General features: G+C 43.1%; 1 protein-coding gene across 4 annotated transcripts in view; it reads left to right on the top strand.

The window, feature by feature from the left end:
• Positions 1 to 16,706, top strand: part of LOC122541740 (tetraspanin-5-like) — a 68,329-nt gene that overhangs the window by 16,364 nt on the left and 35,259 nt on the right. For all 4 annotated transcript variants that reach the window (XM_043678633.1, XM_043678632.1, XM_043678636.1 and 1 more), the window contains exon 2: positions 14,291 to 14,341. In XM_043678633.1, the coding sequence (XP_043534568.1) occupies positions 14,291 to 14,341 (51 nt within the window). The remainder of the gene's footprint in view (positions 1 to 14,290; positions 14,342 to 16,706) is intronic.

Here is a 16,706-nt window from a genome sequence, read left to right as displayed (position 1 = left end):
CCTCATCCCAGTCATTTCTCCTGTATTTTGTCTTTACTTACACTGATTACTTTATCAAACACAGAATGCTTGAGAAACTCAACAGGTTTGGCAGCATTTATGCAGAGAAAAAACAGAGTTAACATTTTAAATCTAGTGTGACTCTGACTTATTTAAACCATTCATTCTCACTAGACCCTGGATTTCCCTTCACCCCGAACTTGTCCTGATTTTGACCATGGAGGCAATAAAGTATTTAATGTCTCTGTTACTTCCGGATGTCCTAATTATCATTTCACATGTCACAACTTAAATGAGTTCTTGTTTACATTCAGTCCTTGCTTCCTGACTGCGTATCTAATGAAACATTTACAACTTGTCTTCACGCCTGTTGCTCGGACACTCCTTTTTATCTCTCAGTCCTCTTTTGCTCAATTCTAAAGTCCTTTGGATCGTTGGCCTCACTACTCCTTTTGACAAAATTGTAGGCTCTTCTCTTTAATTTAACAGTGGTTTTAACTCCTCTTGTTTCCTCTTGTGACTTAAAAGACTGTACATTTTAAGCAATCAGTATATTAAAATAAAATACATGTTATTTAATTACTAAACATTGCTAGTGGCTTGAGGACTGAATGGCTTCCTTCTGTTTATCCTTTAGCGCATGCAGTTGTGTGATTACTAGTGATGTTTAAGGGAGCTATTGTAGCTTTCAGTCACGGTTAGAGTTGTAATCAGTTTGTGAGTTAACATGAGCTTCTAGTCCTTGTCTCTGATGGAAGCAGTAATTGCCTTTTTATAAAGACTAGTTTCAGTTTTTCATATAATCCACACCTACTTGCACTGACGTTGGAATTGCATTGCACAAAGCAGGCATTGCAATGAGTCACTGAGCACACAGGAAGCTTTGGTTTCTGGTCACTGGGATGGTCTGATCTGTTTATGGGAAAGAGACAGAAAATCACAATGATTTCAGAGTCTTGTAGAGATGAAAGGTACCAGGCACTGGTAAAGTTGTGGATAATGATGCCGGACTCGACTCTTGCATGTGTTGGGAAGGTGAGGTGTTCCAGCTTCGAGAGTAAGAAGGGAAAGCAGTACAGTAAATCCTGAATGTAATTGTGTGACAATATACATCAGTGAGAATGAGCAGGAGGTAGTAACCAACAGGAGCATAGTAGTTGAGAGAATTAGTCTCTTTCTATGACGAAAAGACACACAGTTTAACAAAGAGAAAGAAGCTGAAATGAATATAATGTGAATTTTGAGCGAGAAGGGATTGGTCTAACATTAACATATAGCTGGCCCAGACAGTTATTATGTCATGTGCACCCCACTGTTTATCTACCCGGAATCTCCTCAGACTAAAATCCAGTGTCAGTGTTCTCTTCAGGAGACAAAAACAAGTCCAGGATTTCCCTCCATTCAGGACTGCTACTGCTTTGGGACCTGTGTGAGGTGGTTCTAGCCCCAGTGTGAGTTAAGCTCCGTCAGACGGTGACTACATAGAAAACACAGAAAAGAGCAATAATGAACTGTCCACTTCTCTGGTTTATATCCAGTATCTCTTGCTCCTTCCAGCCAGATTGTGCACACTGACAGGTTATGGCTCAGTCGAATCTTACTGTTATTTTCCAAAACTTCTCTAGAGCATATACACTGTGCTCTTTAATTCTATCTGAGCAGCGAAATATTTAGAGCTTCAATTCTGTGACCCTCCACAGAAACCTTCCAAAGTCCCACAATGTGAGGGGACAGAAATAGGGTACAGGATATTAACTGAGGGCTGAAGGTCTTCTCAAAATTCCAGTGGGAACGTTATGTTTCGTGCTGGATAGTTGTATGAACGCAGCCCATGTGCAACTAACTTTCACCATAGCTTCATGACTTTGTCTTTGGAGAGTTGTGAAGAATGCTTGTGAATTCATTTTGGTCACAGTCATTCTGGATAGCCAGCTGCTTGGTAAGCATTTCTCGGCTTGATTTGTTGAAGCTGCTTTCTCGAAGTTTGTGTTCAGGGTGTTGTTCTGTTCCCAGCAAGGTACCAACTTGTCGCAAGCACAAATCGGAACTTTTCCCGTGGACCTCAGCACCTTGTGGTCAGGACCAAATAGGGTTTCCATCACTGGAATTGCTGCCAGTGGGACTGGCACTGAGATGTTTGAGCACTCTCTGTGCCCGTTAGAGAGACAGCAGTTGCTCTGAGAGAGGTTGGCACAGCTGAAGTACCATCAGAGAGGCAAATTGAAATCGAAATTCCGAGCGCAAACGTTGTCTCTTTCTGTCATTGGGACTCTGGAAAACTTTTGGGGAAAGTCATAGAACTGAGGCTTTTAAAATTTCACTACTCATATACGGTTAAAGAGCAGAGTGTATATGATCTGGAGAAGGCAAGTTTGTGTCACTGTGCTGTGGTCACAGACACTCCTTACGCTTGGCCCAACAATGATTCTCCCAGCTCTGGACCCCTCCTCCTGGAAGTTGTCTCCATGGTGTTGACAGCATCCTTTCCATCCTGCTACCCAGAGAGTAAGCATAAAGAATTAGTGGGCTTTCATGAAGTAATCAACATTCTGGCTTCATTGAAGCTGACCCCAGAGTATGGGGGGACTGTCCAGTGGGCGGCACAGTGGCATAGTGGTTAGCACTGCTGCCTCACAGCCCCAGAGACCTGGGTTCAATTCCCGCCTCAGGCGACAGTCTGTGTGGAGTTTGCACGTTCTCCCCGTGTCTGTGTGGGTTTCCTCCGGGTGCTCCGGTTTCCTCCCACAGTCCAAAGATGTGCAAGTCAGGTGAATTGCCCATGCTAAAATTGCCCATAATGTTAGGTTGAGGGGTAAATGTAGGGATATGGGTGGGTTGTGGGTCGGTGTGGACTTGTTGGGCCGAAGGGCCTGTTTCCACACTGTAGGTAATCTAATCTATAAGGAGAGGTTGCAATTGGAATAAAGAACCTTATTGAAACAATACAAGATTCTTAGGGAACATAATAGTGCAGATGCGAAGAGATTGTTTACCCTCTTGGGAAAGTATAGGACCAGATGGTGTAACCTCAGAATAAGGGATCACCCAATTAAGACAGAGATGGTGAGGAATTTCTTCTCTCAGAGGGTAGTGAATCTGTGGAATAGTGAAGGCTGATTCACGAGGTATATTCAAGGCTGAAATCGTCAGATCTTTCATCAGGAAGGCAATTAAGGGTTATGGGGAAATGGCAGGAAAGTGGATTTGAAGATTATCAGAGCAGCCATGAGCTCAATTAATGGTGAAGACTTGATGGGCTGTATGGCGTATACATGGTTTTACATCTTATGATCATTTAGTGGACAGTTGATCTCAGTTCCTGCCTGGAAATATTCCCAGAAGTCATAGAGGCCTACAGCATGGAGACAGGCCCTTTGACCCAAACTGGTCCATGCCAACCAAAATGTCCATCCATGCTAACCCCACTCCCCTGCACTTGGCCCGTATCCTTCTAAACCTTTCCTATCCATGTATTTGTCTAAATGCCTTTTAAATGTTGTTCACATACCTGCCTCAACCACTTCTGCTGGCAGCTCAATCCATGTGCATACCACCCTCTGTGTAAAAAAAAAAGTTGCCCCTTAGGTTCCCTTTTATTCTTTCCCCTCTAACCTTAAACTGCTGCCCTCTCGTCCTCGATTCCCCAACCTTGGGAAAAAGACTGAGTGTGTTCACCCTATCAATGCCTCTCGTGATCTTATACGCTTCTATAAGATTTCTCTCCCCACTTCAGTCTCTTACACTGTAAAGGAAACAGTCTTAGCTTGTCTAACCTCTCCCTATAACTTAGTCCTGTGAATCCTGACAACATCCTTGTAAATTTCTTCTGCACTCTTTCCAGTTTAATAACGTTCTTCCTAAAACAAGATGACCAAAACTGAACACAATGCTCCAAGTGCGATCTCATCAACGTCCTGTACAACTGTAACATAACTTCCCAACTTCTATACTCAATGCCCTGACTGCTGAAGGCCAGTGTGCCTTCACTGCCCTGTCTACCTGTGACTCCACGTTTAGAGAACCATTCACCTGAACTCCAAGGTCCCTCTGTTCCACTACACTCTTTAAGACTCCATTCACCAGGAAACTTGTTTGATTTGACGTTCCAAAATGCAAGACCTCACACTTATCTGTATTAAACTCCATTTGCTGTTTCTCAGCTCACTTCCCCAACTGATTAAGGTGCTGCTGCAATTTCTGATAACCTTCCTCACTGTCCACGATGCTGCCTATTTTAGTGTCATCTGCAAACTTACTAATCACGCATTGTATGTTCTCATCCAAATCATTGATATAGATAACAAACAGTAATGGGCCCAGCACTGACCCATGAACCTTATCAGAGGCCTTACTGAAATCCCTATAGAGTGATAGAGTCATAGAGATGTACAGCGTGGAAACAGACCCTTCGGTCCAACCCGTCCATGCCAGGGAAAATACTTTGTCCATTTATCCTATCCATGCCCCTCATAATTTTGTAAACCTCTATAAGGTCAACCTCTCAGCCTCCGACGTGCCAGGGATAACAACCCCAGCCTGTTCAGCCTCTCCCTGTAGCTCAGATCCTCCAACCCTGGCAACATCCTTGTAAATCTTTTCTGAACCCTTTCAAGTTTCACAACATCTTTCCAATAGGAAGGAGACCAGAATTGCACGCAATATTCCGACAGTGGCCTGACCAATGAGACTATATAAATATATAAATCCATAAATGATATATATATTCTACCACTCTGCCCTCATCAACCTTCCTGGTCACTTCATCAAAGAACGGCACGGTGGCACAGTGGTTAGCACTGCTGCCTCACAGCGCCAGAGACCCGGGTTCAATTCCCGCCTCAGGCGACCGACTGTGTGGAGTTTGCACGTTCTCCCCGTGTCTGCGTGGGTTTCCTCCGGGTGCTCCGGTTTCCTCCCACATCACAAAAATGTGCAGGGTCAGGTGAATTGGCCATACTAAATTGCCCGTAGTGTTAGGTAAAGGGTAAATGTAGGGGTATGGATGGGTTTCGCTTCGGCGGGTCGGTGTGGACTTGTTGGGCCGAAGGGCCTGTTTCTACACTGTAATCTAATCTAAAAAAAACTCTAACAAATTTGTGAGGCATGATCTCCCACTCACAAAGCCATGCTGACTGCTCCTAATCAAACCCTGTCTTTCTAAATCATGTATATCTTATTCTTCAGATCTTCTCAAGTAACTTACCCACCACAGATGCTAAGCTGACTGGTCTACGATTCCCAGGTTTTACTTTTCAGCCCTTCTTGAATAAGGGCACAACATTCACTACCCTCCAGTCTTCTGGGACCTCACCCATGGCTAATGATGCAAAAATATCAGCCAGGGCCCCTGCAATTTTTTCTCTAGCCTCTTGTAGTGTTCTTGGATATATCTAGTCAGGACCAGGAGATTTATTCACCTTCATACATTCTAATACATCTACTTAGTGGTCACCAAGATATCAGTACTAACTTCCCCAAGTTCCCAAGTCTTCATGTCTTTCTCCACGGTAAACACACAGGAGTAATATTCATTGAGGACCTCGCCCATCTCCTGTGGTTCCACACAATCATGTCCACTTTGTCCTTTGAGGGGCCTTATTCTCTCTCTAGTTATTCTTTTTCCTTTAATATACTTAAAGAATCTCTTTGGATTCACCCTAATCTTCTCAGCCAAAGCTACCTCGTGCTCCCTTTCGCCCTCCTGATTTCCTTCTTCAGTAAACTCCTGTATCCCCTGTAAACCTTCAGGAATTCCCTTGATCCCAGCTGCCTGTACCTGAGTGATGCCTCCTTCTTTTCTAGTCAAAGCCACAATATCTCGAGTCATCCAGGGTTCCCGGCTCCTACCAACCTTGCCCTTCACCCTAACAGGAATGAATAGACCTTGAACTCGAGCTATTTCACTTTTAAAGGCCTCCCACTTGCAGGAGGTCCCTTTGCCTACTACTCCAATCCACTCCTGCAAGCTCCTGTCTATTCAGTCAAAATTAACCTTTGCCCAATTTAGAACTTGAACCTGTGAGCCAGTTTTGTCCCTCTCCATAACAATTTTAAAATTAGTAGAACTATGGTCACTGCTCCTAAGGAGCTCCCCCACTGTCACCTCAGTCACGGGTCCTGCTCTATTTCCCAACAGTAGGTCAGGTTTTGCCCCTTCCCGTGTAGAATCCTCTATATACTGCTGAACACACTTAAATTTTATCCCATCTGAACCCTTAATGCCCTGCCTGTCCCAGTCTATGTTAGGAAAATTAAAATCCTCTACCATAATAACCCTATTGCTCCTGCAAGTCTCCCTGCATAATTGTTCTCTAATTCCTGTTGACTATTTGGGGGCCTATAGTGCAACTTCAATAATGTCACCATCCCTTTCTTATTTCTTAGCTCCACCCACAAAGCCTCACTGGATGATCACTCAGTTACTTCATCTCTAATTGAAGCTGTGAGACTCACCTTAATCAAAATGCAACTCCCGCTGTCCTCTTTACACTACCTAAAGCATCTATACCCTGGCACATTAAGCTGCCAGTCTTTCCCTTAGCCATGTTTCCGTAATGGCTACAATATCCCAGTCCCACATACCTATCCACGCCCTGAGTTCATTGGCCTTACCTGTCAGCCCTCTTGCATTGAAATAGATGCAATTTAATCCAACAGGCATTCCTTGCTCCCTGTCATACTGTATCTCATTCCAGCCACGCACTTGCCTCCCTGCTGTTGAGGATCCCACCCCCCTTGCCAAGCTAGTTTAAACCCTCCCTTGTAGCACAAGCAAAAATGCCCAGTTCAGGTGCAACATGTTCCTGTTGAATAGATCGCTTCTGCCCCAGAAAAGATCACAATGATCCAAAAATCTGAAGCCCTGCACCAACTTTTTAGCCACATATTCATATGCTATACCCTCCTGTTCTTACCCTCACGAGGGCGTGGCCCTGGAAGTAATCAGAGATTAGCACCATTAAGGTCCTGGTTTGTAAACTTTTTTCCTGGCTCTCTATAATCATTCCATAGGACATCATTCCTATTTCTACCCATGTCATTTGAGACAATGTGCACAATGGCTTATGGCTGCTCACTCTCCCCCTTGAGAATGTTCTGCAGCCACTCAGAGATGTCCTGGACCCTGGCACCCAGGAGGCAGGACACCATCTTGGATTCCCATTTGCAGCCACACAATCTCCTGTCTTTCCCCCTAACTACTGAGTCTCCTATCACTAAAGTCCTGATGCGGAGGAGGCAGTGTTGGACTGGGGTGGACAAAGATAAAAATCACACAACACCAACAGGTTTATTTAGAGGCACTAGCTTTCAAAGCGCTGGTCCTTCATCAGATAACTGTGGAGCAGCACCATAAGACACAGAATTTATAGCAAAAGATTACAGTGTCATGCAATTGAAATGATATGTTGAACAAACCTAGATTGCTGTTAAGAGTAGAGAGTGTGTTCCTGGAAAAGCACAGCGGGTCAGGCAGCATCCGAGGAGCAGGAGAATCGATGTTTCGGGCATAAGTCCTTCATCGGTCCTCACTTTCTCCTAGATTGTTGTGAAGTCTTTCATCTTTTTGAATAGGTTGCAGGTTTCGGTTCATTAATAAATAAATCCCAGAACTTCTTTCAAGTCACATTCTCGAGGTAACTTAAGGTTTTATAAAAAAAAAACATCTCAGCTCAGACAATGCATTAAAGGTGAGAGGTTAGAGCCTGTCTGTATCCCAATAAGACTTGTTCTATTTCCAAAGTGGAATTTACAAAATATTACATGGATGTACTACCTGCATTGACTGCCTGCAAATTGTGCATTTTTTTGAGCAAAATAGAATGTATCTGCAAATATAATTCTGCAAATATAAATTCATCCCATAGACTTATATGTGTGTGCACGTGCATGAGAGAGAGAGAGAGAATGCATGTGTGTATGCAAGCTTGGTAAAATGTGTGTGTGATTATGGAGTATAAGTCTATTAGAGGATGTGTGTGTGGGACAAAGATCCTTTTTACCTTTACCCTTTCCCACTGTGACCTAGAGCCAGTTTTAGTGCCTCCTGACCTGGTTACTGCTGCTTTCCCCTGAACAGTCAGCAATATCCAACCAAGATATGTGTTTTCAAGAGGAATGACCACAGGGGATTCCTGCAGCCTTTGCCTTTCCAGTTCTCTCTGCCTGAACCTTAGGTGTGACCATCTCACTAAAACTCTTACCTATGATGTGCTCAATATCTCGGATGACCCTGAGTCCATTCAGCTCCAGCTCCTTAACACAGTCTCCTAGGAGCTGCAGCTGGGTGCACTTCCCACAGGTTTAGTCATCAGGGACGATGAAAGTCTCGCTGAACTCCCACATCTGCAGGAGGAGCATGCCACTGCTCTAAGACTGAAGAGGAGAATTAAAAAGGATTTCGCCAAAGCTTTGCTACTCACCCTGCTACCAAAACATTTTCCAATAGCACATCTCTCTTCCCCCTTTTTTTTCAGTTAGAGGAAGTAGGAAGAAGATAAACATTAGAGTGGTGTAGTGTTTGGGGTTTAAGCACTCCTTCATACTAGGTCCATGACTGTCCACTGTTTATGTGATGCTTTCAGGCTCTCATGCATAATCTGAAGTAATGTCTCTCTCTCTCTCTCTCGCTCTGTTTCAGTCGCCCTCTGCTGGATGCTCTTCCTCCTGCTGTTGTGGCACCATTTCAATGCCGCTTTGAGTCATAGAGATGTACATCACGGAAACAGACCCTTCGGTTCAACTCGTCCATGCTGACCAGATATCCCAACCCAATCTAGTTCCATTTTGCATCACTTGGCCCATATCCTCCCAAACCCTTCTTATTCATATAGCCATCCAGATGGCTTTAAAATGCTGTGATTGGACCAGCCTCCACCACTTCATCTGGCAGCTCATTCCATACACACACCACCCCCTGAAAAGGTTGCCCCTTTTACATCTTTCCCCTCTCACCCTAATCCTATGCCCTCTAGTTCTGGACTCCCCCACCCCAGGAAAAGGACCTTATCTATTTATCCTATCATTCCCCTCATGATTTTATAAACCTCTATAAGGTCACTCCTCAGCCTCCAATGGTCCAGGGAAAACAGCCCCAGCCTATTCTGCCTCTCCCTATAGCTCAAATCCTCCAACCCTGCCAACATCCTTGTAAATCTTTTCTGAACCCTTTCAAGTTTCACAACATCTTTCCAATAGGAAGGAGACCAGAATTGCACGCAATATTCCAAAAGTGGCCAATCCAATGTCTTGTACAGCCGTAACATGACCTCCCAACTCCTGTACTCAATGCTCTGACCAATAAAGGAAAGCATACCAAACGCCTTCTTCACTATCTACCTATCTACCTGTGACTTTCAAGGAAATATGAACCTGTACTCCAAGGTCTCTTTGTTCAGCAGCACCCCGCAGTCTTGAAACTCACGATATAAATGCATTTACTTTAGTTTAAGGCTGTAAATTGAAAGCTGAGAATTGCTGCATTTTGCCAGGAATAACACTAAGCTATGTATATGAAGCACTCTTCTCAGCTGGGGGTGCATTCTAAAAAATATGTTTCAGGGCAGCTTAGTCCATGTTAAGAATTTCCAGAGGCCAAAGTACTGAATCAACATAAGAACTGTTCAATGTAGCTAAGTGTGAGGTGATTCACTTTGGTAAGAGTAATAAAAAGATGGGGTACTGGGCTAATGGTCGGATACTTGGTAGTGTGGATGAGCAGAGGGATCTTGGTGTCCATGTACACAGATCTTTGAAAGTTGCCACCCAGGTAAATAGTGCGGTGAAGAAGGCATATGGCGTACTGGCTTTTATTGGTAGAGGAATTGAGTTCCGGAGTACTGAGGTCATGCTGCAGTTGTATAAGACTCTGGTGCGGCCGCATCTGAGTATTGTGTTGCAGTTTTGGTCGCCATACTATAGGAAGGATGTGGAGGCACTGGAACGGGTGCAGAGGAGGTTTACCAGGATGTTGCCTGGTATGGTAGAAAGATCGTATGAGGAAAGGCTGAGGCACTTGGGGTTGTTTTCATTGGAGAAAAGAAGGTGTAGGGGTTACTTGATAGAGGTGTACAAGATGATTAGAGGTTTAGGTAGGGTCGACAGTGAGAATCTTTTTCCAAGGGGGCATAGCTTTAAATTAAGGGTTGGTAGGTATAGGACAGATGTTAGGGTTAGGTTCTTTACTCAGCGAGTCGTGTGTTCGTGGAATGCCCTGCCAGTAGCAGTGGTGGACTCTCCCTCATTATGGGCATTTAAGCGGGCATTGGATAGGCATATGGAGGATAGTGGGCTAGTGTAGGTTAGGTGGGCTTGGATCGGCGCAACATCGAGGGCCGAAGGGCCTGTACTGCGCTGTATTCTATGTTCTATGTTTCTGCACTCAATTCCCAGCAGTTTCTAAAGTACAAAAAGTTACGGAACATTGGAACATAACTTCCACTCATGTGGAACAAAATAGTTAAAAGATACGTCAGAACACCCATTTAGAAATTGTTGTCTCTGTCGGCATTTCAACATAGATATCTGCAGGAATCAGGTTCACAAGCCTCACTGGTGTTAGTAACTGAAAAGCAATATTATCTCTAAATTATAAAAATGGTTATGTTATGTGGCTGTCAAGGTATCTTCACAAAGTGGGAGTATCAACAACAAGTGCTACAATGCTATTTAACAGTGGGTTCATGATGAATTGTGGAACTGTTAGCATATTCTGCTACAACTTTGATTTTTTTCTCTTCCACTTTCCAAGGAGGAATATAACTGTGGACAGTGATGCAAAGAAATTATTTAAGCAACTTGACTGTCTCATTTTGTGGTACTTGTACTCAGTGCTTTGGCTGGCTGTTCAGATATTTTCAAACTAACCTGTTCAGAGTTGTTAAGATACACCTCTGGAGCAGGTGGTACTTGAAGCTGACCTCATGATTCAAAGATAGGGACACTCCCAACTACCTGCAGACGCACTTTCTCTAGTCTTTCCTCCATTCAGGTTTTCCTTTAACTAAGAAGGCAAATACCTACATCTAAAATCTAGAGTCATCATCGTTGCTTGACTAGTTGACAAAGTACATTCTCTTGATTTTCTGGATCGCCTGTACTACCACTAAGAGACCTTTGTCCACGTAAAATCCTACAGGTCAGGAAGACACCATTCCAAACATAAGTGGTTAGGTGTTGTTCTCAGCACATGATTAATATTGCATATGTTTGAGTTAAATACCAGTTTTACAAGTTCAGACCAGTTCCTTTGATCAAGGAGATCTCCCATTTTATCAGTTAGTCATAGTTCTGATGACCTGCAGAAATCTTCATATTGTCCATAATATTGTTCCCGAAGCTCCTGTCCTTCTTGAAGATGGTAAAGGTCCTCAAATGTGATCCTTCTGGTAACCACTGGTAACCAGTCTCCAGGCAGAGCCAGAGTCATTGACAACTTCCAGACAGTTCGCAATCCACTATAGTGTCTTCCCACAAGATTTGAGTTTCTGGAGGAAGCTAGATTTTGGAACCTCTTCAAAATGTTTTCCAGATCCAGGTTAAAATGAAGCTTAACCGACCTCTCTACCATTCAAGTGACTTCCAAAAAGTGCTGGCAAATTAGTAAGACGTGACCTTTTCTTCCTGAAGCCTTTTGTATCTTCTCTGTTACTTACCTTATTAAATTGATCAGTGACAGTTCTGTACTCCCAACATCTTCACAATAACTGAAGTCAACTTATTGGCCAATAGTTCCTGCTTCTGCAACATATACCTTTTTGACATTGACAGAGTGCCCTCTGACTTTAGTGAGCTTTCAAAGACATTCACAAAGCACCAGCTTCCTTCTCCTTAAGACACTCCATTTCAGCAGGTTATCTGTATTAACATTACTAACTCTGACAAAGATTATGCCCCCATCCATTACAATATTTACAGTTCTGCTGCTGATAGCTGGACACTGCCTTCAAGCATGAGAATGGTTTTAGTATCAGCACCGAAATCTGTCTTCAACGAGCTGCAGCATTGAGTGGACAACAGTGATCCGTGCACTAGAATGTACTGGATGATGAATGCCTGTTCAGCTAATACTGAGCATAACAGAGAGAAGAACAGTATTAAGCATGTGTTATTCCTCTCACAATCCCATTCCTATTCAGACCTTTCTTAACCTGTACAATACTCGCCCTAGTAGTAAATTTACTAACTTAAGTTGGAGAAAAATTTCTAGGACACAGAAATTCAGGAGAAAAGTAATACTTTTTCAGTTTCATTGGATGATTGAGCTTTAAATACACTGGAGATTTGAGGGGAAATTGACTGACAGTCAAAATTAATCAAAATTTGGTAATGATCTATCCTGCCCTGCGGTGTTTGGTAGGGACCATGAACAGTCTGCTTTATTCTGTATCCAACACCTTTCTGGGGAATGTTTAACATCTGTCTTTGGCAGAATGCTACAGTCTGTTATAATAACCTAGAAATATATTATATATAATATGATTAAGCATGAAGAGAAAATCCTGCCTGACGAATTTACTAGAGTTATTTCTACCACAGCACGGTAGTTCAGTAGTTAACATTACTGCCTCAGCGCCAATGACCTGGGTTTGAATCCAGTCTCGGGAGACTGTGTCTGAGTGGGTTTCCTCCAGGTGTTCCAGATCCCTCCCATAGTCCAAAGATGTGCAGGTTAGGTGGATTGGCCATGCTAAATTGAGCATAGTATCCATGGATGTGCAGGCTAGCTGATTAGCCATGGGAAATACAGGAATACAGGGATAGGATTGGAATTGGATCTAGGTGGGATGCTCTTCAGAGTTGGTGTGGACTCAATTGGCCAAATGGCCTACTTCCTGCTTCCACATTGTAGGGATTCTATGATTTAAGGAATTGACAAATAAAATAGATAAAGGGGAACTGAAAACTGTAATATATATGGATTTCCAAAAGGCATTTGTAAGGTAGCACACATTAAGTGATTTCATAGAGCCTATGATGTTGGGGTTAATATTAACTTGGATAAAGGTTTGGCTAACTACTAGAAAACAGGGAATTTGGTTGAAGAATGGTTTAAGGGGGAATCATCAGACAGCAACCTGTAACTGGTGGTGTGCCACAGCGACCAGTACTGAGTCTAGCTTATTCACAATATATATTAATGACCTGGATGAGGAAAATGAATGTGTTATTGCTGGGTTGTTGAATGACACAAATAGGTGGGAAGGCAAGGGATGAGGATCACAAAAAGATACTGCAGAGGCATACTGACAACTTAAGTGAATGGGAAAACTTGACGGATGGAATGTAATATGGGAAAATGTCAGGTTATGCACTTTGATAGGAAGAATGGAAGAGCTGAATATTATTTAAAATAGAGAAAGATTGCAGAACACTATAGCACAGAAGAATTTAGTTCTAGGACATGTATCACAAAAAGCTATCATATAGTTTCAAGAAGTAATAGGGAAGACAAATGGCCTTTATTTCAAAGAGAGTGGAGTATAAAAATAGGGTGGTCTTGCTAAGACTATATAAGGCACTAGTTAGACCATAGCTGGAATACTGTGAACAGTTTTTGACCCCTCATCTGAGGAAAGATACACTGACATTGGACACAGTCCAGAGAAGGTGCTCAAGATTGATCCCAAGTATAGAGGTATTTTCTGATGAGCAGAGAACAGGCCTGTACTTTTTGGAAGAATGAAAGGTGACACTATTGAAAATGTAAGATTTTTAGGGGTTGTGAGCTGGTCAATGCAGAAAGATTATTTCCCCTGTGGGAGTCTAGGACCAGAGAGCATAACGTCAGGATAAGGGAACACTCATTTAAGACACAGATGAGGAAGAATTTCTTCCCTCAGAGGGGATTGAATCCATGGAATTCTTTATCATAGAGATTCTTTTGAAGCTGAGTTAAGTGTATTCAAGGCTGATATTTTTAGTTCGTAAGGGAATTAAGGATTTTAAGGATGAGGCAAGAAAGTAAGGTTGAAGATTATCAGATCAACCATGATCTGATTGGATGGTGGAGCAGACCCGATAAGGCAAAAAGCCTACTTTTGATCTTACATCTTATAGTTTGAATGGGACAACTTGGGAGGGGCTTCATGCTGTATCTAATTTACACTGGATCTACCTTAGTGGTGTCCCTGTCCTGGGAGAGTTTAAGGCCATCATTCTATACCATTTGCCACACATGCAGTTCCTCACCTCTGATGAGTTTAAAAATCATCAAATACTTATGAATTGAAGGGAAATAGTAGATGGTGTATTGAGATCCTGCTGATTGAATCTTGCTTCCTCTCTCCTTTAGGTAGCTGGAGCTGGGCTCCTTGCGATCACTTTCTGGGCGTGGAATGAAAAGGTAAGAATGGATTGAGACTGAGGAAAGATGTGTTGGTAAATGTGAGGCTGCCCACTATGGCAGAAAGAAGGGAAAGACTGTACAGATTAATTGGAGAGCGATTGCAGAACTCTGGTAACTGACGGGAATATGGGTGCCTTTTCTTTCTCCTATTTGTTCAGGATGTGGACATCACTTATTAGGCCTGTATTGATTGTCCAGAGGGCTGGTGGTAAGAGTTAACTCCACGTTACTGATGTCAGTTTGAAGTCACATGTAGTTCAGACTGGTAAAAGAGCATGCCAGTGAATAAAATGAGTTTATTCCCCCAAACAACAATTAACATTATTCCACCTTCTTATTGAATGCAGTTTCAGTATCTGTCAAGGTGGGATTAGCAGCCAAGTCTCCAGACCATTACTTACAGTGTGGAAACAGCCCTTCACCCAACAAGTCCACACTGACCCACCGAAGCGTAACCCACCTAGACCAATTCCCCTACATTTGCCCCTTCATCTAACACTACGGGCCAATTCACCTAACCTGCACATTTTTTTGGATTGTGGGAGGAAACCAGAGCACCCGGAGGAAACCCACAGGGAGAATGTAAACTCCACACAGAGAGTTGCCTGAGGTGGGAACTGAACCCGGGTGTCTGGCGCTGTGAGGCAGCAGTGCTAACCACTGTGCCACCGTGCCGCCCATTAGTTTGCTGTTTGGAATTATTAGTCTAGTGACAGTCTACCACCATCTCCCTGGTACATGACTCACATAAGGTTCATATGCAGATAGAGCAAGAAATTGGGTGGCAAACCGAATATTGTTGTTTATTGCAAAGGGGAATGGGATATAAAGGTCAGGATATTTTGCTGCAGCTGTAAGAGGTATTTCAGGACACATCTGTAGGACTGTGACTAGAAGTGATCACTTTATTTAAGGAAGGATATAACTGCATAAGAAGTAGATCAGAGAAGGTTCATTTAATTGGTTTCTGAGATGGAGAGGGTTATTTTATGAGGAAGGTTTGGGCCTGTATCCATTGGAGTCTTGAAGAGTGAGAGCTGATCATTTTGAAATCTAAATGTTCCTGAGGGGATGTGACACAATGAATGCTTAGAGGATGTAGGGGAAATTAGAACAAGAGGGTATTGTTTAAAAATAAGGGATTTCCATGTTAAGCTTGTTAGCCAGGCTGCTGCACAGAGAGATACAGGGGGCCCAGTCAGAGAAATGCTCCTGAAAATGAGCATTTTCATTAGCCAGGAGGCTGCAGAGACACTGAGATACCAGTCACTGACAGGGGCTTGAATGCTCTAAACCTGCTGACACCCAAAGGAAAATAGCTTGTGTACCAAGAATGACTGGAGTCCAGGTACTGCTTGGTACCAAATATATTCTTCAGAAAAAAGTAGACAAGATAAGTTATTACTGGCCTTATTTGGCAAGGGACGCTACCTAGTTCCTTGGTCTGGAGCCAATCAGGTGCAAAAAGTGAAAGCACCTGAGCCAATGGGAAAAAGACACCGTTACTTGAGAAAGATAAGGAAAGAGGGTAAAAGAAGACCCTCAAGGCATACAGGCAGCGACAACTCCAGGGACCCCCCCATCGCAAATCAAACCTTACATCAGAGACATGGAGACATGGACAGAGAGAGAGAGCAGCATCAGCCCTCCTCAGCAGCAGTAACAGTTATCCAGCTCGGGATATTATCTTTTGTGTTCTGTGACTACTCAGGGAGTGTCAAGGGACTCGAGTGGGTGTATAAATAAGTTTTTAATTCAGTTTGTCGGAAAATATATAAAATCTACTTTGTAAGAGAACATATAAGAGGTAAGTGTATGGTTTATTACATTAATAATGTAATTTGTGAAGTTATAAGAATTGACTGTTCTCTCTACACACACCAGTAGCTGCAGCTGGCAATTGCTGGGTTCAGGCAGCAGCTGGTTGTAACTGGACTGAAACAAGCATCAACAAGCTCAAGATGAGGAGAAGTGTTTTCTCTCAGAAGGTCTTAAATCATTGGATTTCTCTTACTCAGAGAGGCAAGGGTGTTGGACATTTTTTTTTATTTTAAAAATATACTTTATTCATAAAATAATTTGTTGGTCTGTACAGTTGGTCATTCCATACATATGTAAACATGTACATACAGAGATCAGAATTTATCATTTTTATACAGGTCTGTACATTTTTCAATCATATGCCCATATAACTAGCTGAGGCGTCAGCAGAGCCCAAATGACTGCATGGGCCCCCTGTTCTTCGTTAGGCAGGCAGACTTTACACGGTGGTCTTTCCCCACCGCGCCTTGGCGGCAGCTGCCCCAAGCTTCAGCGCGTCCCTCAACACGTAGTCCTGGACCTTGGAATGTGCCAGTCTGCA

This window comes from Chiloscyllium plagiosum, chromosome 38, assembly GCF_004010195.1.
Source record: "Chiloscyllium plagiosum isolate BGI_BamShark_2017 chromosome 38, ASM401019v2, whole genome shotgun sequence".
NCBI classification, from domain to species: Eukaryota; Metazoa; Chordata; class Chondrichthyes; order Orectolobiformes; family Hemiscylliidae; genus Chiloscyllium; species Chiloscyllium plagiosum.
The sequence above is the reverse complement of the archived record's forward strand: the minus strand, read 5'-3'. Positions and strand labels throughout refer to the sequence as shown.